Source organism: Diuraphis noxia, unplaced genomic scaffold, assembly GCF_037042655.1.
Source record: "Diuraphis noxia isolate RWA-SAM2 unplaced genomic scaffold, SU_Dnox_SAM2 contig0004, whole genome shotgun sequence".
Lineage (NCBI taxonomy): Eukaryota > Metazoa > Arthropoda > Insecta > Hemiptera > Aphididae > Diuraphis > Diuraphis noxia.
Window position 1 is genome coordinate 64,319,070 of NW_028301714.1, and position 8,133 is coordinate 64,327,202.

The following is an 8,133-nucleotide window of genomic DNA, read 5'->3' on the forward strand; positions in this document are numbered from 1 at the left end:
TCCACTTAGGTATATTATAAGTTTAAAATAAATTATCAAATATTTATTTTAAATTAAATAGTAATTTTTTTTTTTTTAATTTTAATTCGTTTAAAAATTACATTAAGACCATTAATTTAATAACTTAGACCTGTATTAAATATTATGATAATCAAATATGAATTAAAATTAAGTTGGTATAAGTAATAAGATAAATATTTTTAACTAGACTTGATATTTTTTTGTTAAAACTATCAAGAACCAAAATATGAAATAGTTCTTAGGTACTGATAAAAAACTTTTCTAAAAAAAAATATTATCTGTTTCAGTACGAGTCCTTTCCTAGAACTCGAATTGGTCAATTGGAAATTTATTTTTGTGCATATGCAAGTTTTCAGCAAAAATAACATTTTTTTTTTAATTGTGAGTTTTTTACAATTGATTTTAAAGGGGTAAAGCTTTGTTAAAAGCCATTATTATTTCTGCAATAGTGTAGGTCATAGGTACCTATTACTATATATGTATATATAGGGTCTTTTATTTTGTTATTTCTTTCGATAGAATATCATCGTGACAATAAAGTTATTAATGGACAATAAATACTTAATGTGCCGATTTATAACAAAATACAGACATTTAACGTTAAAACAGTTCAGTTTTTTCGTTGACTGTATGTAATACGTATTATCAACAACGTTAATTCGCGTGACAAATGGTTGGTAAATAATAAAGTCAGCGAAAACTAGCTAAATATTATTCAGCTGATGTAACCAATAAAGTATATTAATACATTTACTAAAGTAATTTTTACCTCATATTAAAACCACTTCAGTTACATCTGGAAACTGAGAATTGAGATATAACGTATATACTATATGTCACTTGATTACAAATTATAATTAATAAATCTAAAATAATTTGTATTGTTATATTTTTAAACGTATTCTAAATCAACTGCATAAATATCCTGTGATTATTGTGGCACAAAACTGATATTAAGATGCCGTAAAATATTTAAACTGTAAACACTTGTGACATTTAACCATTTGAAAGTAACAGACATAATATTTAATTAGAAAAATAGTTACATAAACATTTATAACTCATAATAATATCAGATGTGACTTTTAATCCATGAAATCATTTTAACAATCCTGTAATAAATGGTAAAAAATTTATTTAAAATATTATTTTAATTTTGAGTTATATCACCATATTATTGAGAAAAAATTATAATGTAATATAAGTTGTTATATATTAAGTTTTATTAATTTATTAATAAAAATGTATGCTGTTGGTCTAATATTTAATTGAACAACTTAAATCAGAATGGGATTGCAAAATGAGAGTTCAATCCTTAATTTGCAGTTTATGAAAATTACTGGGTTTTATAAATTACTGATACCATCAGATGGCTTACAGTTATTCGATATTAATATATATAAGATTGCATTCATCAATCAATGCCCTTGCTACTGAAATAGGTTTTTATACCATTTATATTTATATAAATGATGCAAATCAAATATTTAACTATAGGTACTATAATCATTTTTTATACTACCTTCGCAATTTTTAAATAATATTTCATAATCAATAACTCAAATACCATTTGGAATTTTTTGAAAAATGATGTCCACTATTTTTTTATGTTATAAAAACCATACAAAAGAAATATTTAAAATCGGTTGAACTGGATTATCAAATATAATATTGATTTCCTGTGGTCTGTGGTCTTCTATTGTTCTTTATTGGAGCTTTTCCGCAATTATAAACAATAAAAATTATTTAAAATTAAAATACGAAAATGGCGAATATAATTATTGCATAAACGCTATTGGTCTTGGTAACTGTATTTTACAATACATATTTTTATGTATTTCATATGATTGAAACATTTATGTTGATATTTTGGGGTCAAATGATGTGGGTTTTCGATATTCTGTTGATTTCGGTGTGTATAAGTATTGAATATCAATTGAAGACTATCGCAGACTCGTACAGAGTTCATTAGGACTTAATCATTATAAACAGGAGCGTGAGTTAAATATTTCAAAATATTATAAAATTCAAATTTCCAAACAGAGAATGTCAACAGAAAAATATTGACATAAGTATTTTACTTGTATTTAAATGCAGGTAACAATAAAAGTATCAAAAGCATTGAAGCTATATTAGATTTAAAAATACTGATTCAAGATCATCAAAAAATTTACAAGTAAGTTAATATCATAAAAATGATTGTTGATCAACAACAAATTAGCATTAGAATTTTTAAGCAAAATAATTGTTGTATATCTGGTATACGGATGATGTTTTAGTTTCATTATATTTTCGATTTATTACCGGTGCAGGGGGGCTTAAGCTTTCATTGACCTGTTTCATTTTTTTGTTAATTTTCTCTTCTATAGCACTTTCGACAGTTGGCCGGGTTTCTCCACAAATAATAATAAATTTCTCTTATTTATCTGAAATTAACCATCTGTGATTCCCTTCCACATATATGTTTTTAATAATAATATAAATCTTATGGCATGTTTTACTATTATAGTGATTTTCAAATTTCAAGTCAAAAGTGGATTTAAAAAATGAATGTATTTTTTAACAATTGTGAATTTTCTATAACTGAAAATATCGGTTACAGTTTTTTCTAAGCAGTTATTATTTCTGAAGAAGTGTAGAATAACCAATAATATGCTATAATATACAGGTATTTAATTTAATATATATTTTTTTCGCCAATAATTTTGATATATATCATTATGACAATGGGTTTATTATAATAAGTTTATGAATAATACAATAATCTAGTATAAAATACATACATTTAAGTTTAAAACTGTTTAGTTTTTTCGTTGATTGTCCCTAATAAGTATTATCAACATAATATGTTGTGAATGTGCGTGACACATTCATAGTAAATGATGATAATATATAATCATCGACAACTATCTAAGTATCAGTTAGCTTATATTAATACACCTAATTATTTTGACGCCGTGTTAAATAAATTAGATCAATGAAATTACCTTTTTCAACTGAGATTTACAATGACTCACATGTGCCTAGCTTTATATTTTTAGGTTTTCATTGTTAGAGCCACGTTTTACTAACAATAAATGGCTTTATTTCAACTAAAAGTTGTGGCTATTTATATATGTTTTTTAATTTAATTAAACAAAATAATACAAATTGAAAATTGATTCTATTGTATTCTGTGAGTAAAATTTGTTATTATTTACTTCGTGCACATAAGTGAAATTATACATTTCCGTTGAAATTTTCAATAACAAGGTAAATTGAAGTACTATAAATAATATTAAAAATAAATACTTTATAATTTAGTCCATATTTAAATGTATTCTGAATCAACTGCACAAAGTAACAAAATAGCTAGAATCGTACCGATTCATATAAAAAGAGATAAAACTGATTTCACTAATTATAGACCCATCTCAATAGTAGGAATTTTAGCTAAAATCCTTGAAAAATAATTAAAAACCAATCATTAGAATACTTGGAGGAAAACAAAATAATATTTACTGAAAAATACGGGTTTAATAAAAATTTAGGAACAGAAGACGCTTTAATTGACATTAATAACTATTTACGTACATAGCAAAAGGGATAAAAAAAAATTAATTTCATTCTTGGACTTGAAAAAAAGTATTTGATTCAATCAGTAGACGATTATTACTAAACAAGTTAAAAGAACTGGGATTTAATGGCAATATATTAAAATTGTTTACCAATTATCTAAGTAACAGACGACAACTAACCACTACCTATTGGATCTCATTACAGTATAATCATTGTTATATTAAAGATTATGGAGTAAAAGTACATCATTAGACCCTATATTCTTTTTAATATATTATATTAATTCTATACCTGCATCTTTAATAAAAGGTTTTTACTAATTTATAGTAATAAAGCTATACTAATATATTATCTGATTATAAATTATACATTAGACATAGTTTAGTTAAATCCATACAAAACCACACACTCAAAGCTACTGAAATAATAAATAGAAGAACAGGAAAATACATTAAACCGTCATATACTTCATTGACTAATTCTAGAAACTCTCCCAATTACATGGGGAAAACTATTTTGAAAAATTTAAATAATGAAGTTAAGAGTCTAAAAAAAGTTTATTTGAAAATCAATCCAATAATACTAATGATATAATTAATAAAAAGGCAATAAATAAAATAGTTAGTGATCTTGATGAGAATGTGTGTATCAATTAAATCATAAAAAGTCCTCATGTCTAAACATAACATCGTATAATATGTACCTATATGTAATGCTGATGTTAATTTTTATTTCTAAAGTTTCTATTTTCATGTTATTTTTATTTAATTAAATAATATTTTAAGTATTTTTATTTTAAACGAATTGTAATATTGTTGAACTCCGTATACCAGATACGAGCTTATTTAGCTCAGTTGGTATTCGTATCAGCTATTATTATTATTGTATTTATTTAATTGTAATTATCTTGGCTAAATAGATAAATAAATAAAGAAGTTTGCTGTGATAAGTGGGACACAATAATAAATTAATAACATAACATGAATTATTTATATACATATGCATCGCCATGTGTGAGTCACAAAAATAATATTTTATTTCAAAAACGGTTCCTTACAACGTTTTTTACTTCTATGACTTTTAAAACTATAGGTGGGATTTTTGATGCAAGTAATTATTTTTAACAATCCAGTACTTAGTTTAGAATGTAGGCATATAAGTAAACACTGATCAACTATTAGGTAATAGTTATAGTTTCAACTAATAACTGGGATGATTATTTATCTTAGGATATTATAAGCAAATATAAAATGTAATCTAATCCATGACAATGTATTTAAAATATTATTTTGTTTATAAATTAAATTACCATAATTTTTTTTTTTTTAACCACTTTACCAACATAAAATCAAATTGCTATAACTCGGTCATTTTTTGACTTGGAAAAGAAATTCAACCACTAAAATTCATAAAAAAAATACCAAAAAAAAAAAATTGTGGTCAAAAATATATCATGCTATTTTTAAAAAAAAATATTTTTCGCACGCGCAAAGTTAACTGTAAAAATTTAGTAAAAATTAGTTATTTGAAAATGTGCATAATAATGTTTATTAGTTAGATGAAAAAGCAGAATTGAAATATATGAAGCCTACACATATAGTTATTGAGTGTTTCCACTTATCGTGATCACACTATTGATCATAAAGCTAAAAGAAATTTAAACCATTAATTTGTTTAAGAGTTGAAGAACTTAAATAAGAATGGGATTGCAGGATGAGCATTCAATCATTAATTTGCAGTTCATGAAAATCACTGGATTCTATCAATTAATAATACTATCAGATGGCTTACGATTATTTAATATCAATATATATAAGATTGCATTCATCATGCAAATATTAATTCTTGCTGTTGGTACTATAGTGGGTTTTTATAGCATTTATATTTTTATAAATGATGTAAATCAAATATTCAATTACTCTATGATAATTTTCTCTACTAACTTCGCAATTTTTAAATACTACTTCATAATCAAAAATGCAAAGACCATTTGTATTTTTTTGCAAAACATGATGTCCATTAATTTTTTATGTTATAAACATCATAAAAAAGAAATATTTGAAATTGGTCGAACTAAATCATCAAATATAATATTGATTTCCTTTGGTCTGTGGTCTTCTATTGTACTATATTGGAGCTTGTCCGCAATTATAAACAATACAAATTATTTAAAAATAAAATTCGAAGGTGGCGAATACAATTATCGGTCAAACGCTATTGGTTTGATATATCCGGTAACTGATACATTTTACAATAAATATTTTTATGTATTTCATATGATTGAAACATTTATGTTGATATTTTGGGGTCAAATGATGTGGGTTTTCGATATTCTTATGATTTCGGTGTGTATTAGTATTGAATATCAATTGATGACCATCGCAGACTCGTACAGTTCATTAGGACTTAATCATTATAAACTGGAGCGTGAGTTAAATATTCCAAAATATTATCAAATTCATATTTCCAAATAGAAAATATTGAAATAAGTATTTTACTTGTATTTAAATGCAGATAACAATAAAAGTATCAAAAACGTTGAAGCTATACTAGATTTAGAAATACTAATTCAAGATCATCAAAAAATTTACAAGTAAGTAAAAACTTAAAAGGTATAAATGTGTATAATCATCAATTTATGTTGATTAATAATAGATTAAGATTAAGGTTTTTTAACGAGTTTGATAATTTTAATTTTAATTTTTTAATAATATGGGCCACATGGTTATTTCAAAATAAATATAATTACATAAAATTGATTACCCACTGTCAAATATTTAGAAGTTCTAGATAATACATTATTTATTCAATGAACAATTTATATTCCTGCATCATCTACTTGTATTCTAAACAGTAAAATGCTCAAAAAATTTTATGGTTTCAGAAAAATGAAAAATATGTATCAGATACTTAAACCAGCTACACTTATTCAACTAGGAGTTGAGTCATTTCAAATAATCTTACAGCCTTGTATGATTTTAAAGGTGCATTAATAACTATTAAAAAAAACGTTTCGTATTAAATTAATTACATATTTGTGTTTTAGCTTTATTTTGATGGATCATTATCACCAACAATTTTCTTTAAGTTATCATGTCCAGAAATAACATATTTATGCCATTTATTTCTTACTTGCTACTTGTTTAGCATTGTTAATGAACAAGTATGTATTGTTTAACATGTGAAACATTATTATGTTTAATTTTCTCCATATTTCTGGCTTTAAACTTAGGCCATGCACATACTATGTACATTGTACATCATGTAATGAGTATGATCAGAAGTTAATTTTCAACATTAGTATAAATATCTATAATATAATTATCTTTTTTTAATGATAATTATTTTTAAATTAATTATTGGCAGCAAAGAACATTATTCTTATTCTTGAAAACTATAATTACATTATATATACTATAGGTACTTTCATATTTTGAATTTAAATTTAACTTTAGAAGGAATCCATGAACTTTGCACTTTATAGTAGTAATTGGACGGATATGAGTGTTAAATTCAAAAAGTTACTATTGTTTACAATGTGGGTGAATGAAGCTGAGAATTTGAAGATGAAAATATCAATCAAAAGAATGGTTAATATGCAAACGTTTGCGGATGTAAGATCAATAATAAATTATTTTTATTCAAGTCATTCTATTATAATAGATAATCACGTATATAATATACATATATATATATATATATATATTTTAAACACCACCAAGATCAATATAATATATGCATAATTATAAATTCTAAACAAAATTTATATACCTAGATGGAATATTGAATACAATAATGTCAATAATTGTATTAATTTTTATTTTATAATTAGTTCAAATATGATCGTGTTTATTATATTTTTGTTTTAGGTGATACACATAACTTATAAAGTAATATCTGTAATGATGAAAAGCTATAGCACCTGATTATAGAAATATAATTATAAATTTATGAGTAACTAAGAACTTTGGGTTTATGAAATAAGAAACTCGTTTGTATTTAATTTGCATTTTTTTATTTAGTAAATTAATTGAACAATTGCAATTTCTGTAATATGGTTTTATTTTATAGAAGTGAAAATTTAGACATAAAATCAGAATTTTATAAAAACCAAAGAAAAATGGGTATTTACTCCATATTAAATTGAAAGCTTTTATAAAAATAAATTATATACCATTTATTGCAATCGTGTTATTTTTTATAACTATTTTTTGCATTTGATTTTTAGTTTAATATTTTACCATAAAACATAATACTTTGTTCAATAATAAAAGACACAGAGTAGCTGAATTATCAATACAAGTGAAAAATAATATATCATATTATTATACGTCCTTGAACTTTTCACAAATAGTGACTCACACATGAGACGTTTTCCAACGAGTGGCCTCCACACAACACATTAATTTTATAATATTCACTAAATATACCACCCAGTGAAACTTCATATATTTTCAATGAAATATACTGTACCATCTAAGATATTTAATATTTTAGGTTAGACTACCAATCAGGCATTTTCTGATCCGAACATCGTAATTTTTTTTTACTTAA

General features: G+C 23.9%; 1 protein-coding gene across 1 annotated transcript; it reads left to right on the forward strand.

Annotated features, from left to right (window-relative positions):
• The first annotated feature begins 5,279 nt into the window (after window positions 1-5,279).
• On the forward strand, window positions 5,280-7,582 carry LOC149056342 (uncharacterized). The gene is made up of 6 exons (XM_089227455.1): window positions 5,280-6,006; window positions 6,094-6,172; window positions 6,464-6,563; window positions 6,626-6,742; window positions 7,035-7,193; window positions 7,449-7,582. Exons 1-6 carry the CDS (start codon window positions 5,280-5,282, stop codon window positions 7,503-7,505), a joined length of 1,239 nt encoding a protein of 412 aa, XP_089083581.1. The 3' UTR covers window positions 7,506-7,582.
• The last annotated feature ends 551 nt before the right edge of the window (window positions 7,583-8,133 follow it).

Coding starts and splice junctions, on each gene's coding strand:
- LOC149056342 (XM_089227455.1), top strand. CDS start 5,280: ATGGGATTGCAGGATGAGCATTCAATCATTAATTTGCAGTTCATGAAA. Junction 6,007..6,093: donor TAATCATTATAAACTGGAGC/GTGAGTTAAATA, acceptor ATTTAAATGCAG/ATAACAATAAAAGTATCAAA. Junction 6,173..6,463: donor GATCATCAAAAAATTTACAA/GTAAGTAAAAAC, acceptor TTATGGTTTCAG/AAAAATGAAAAATATGTATC.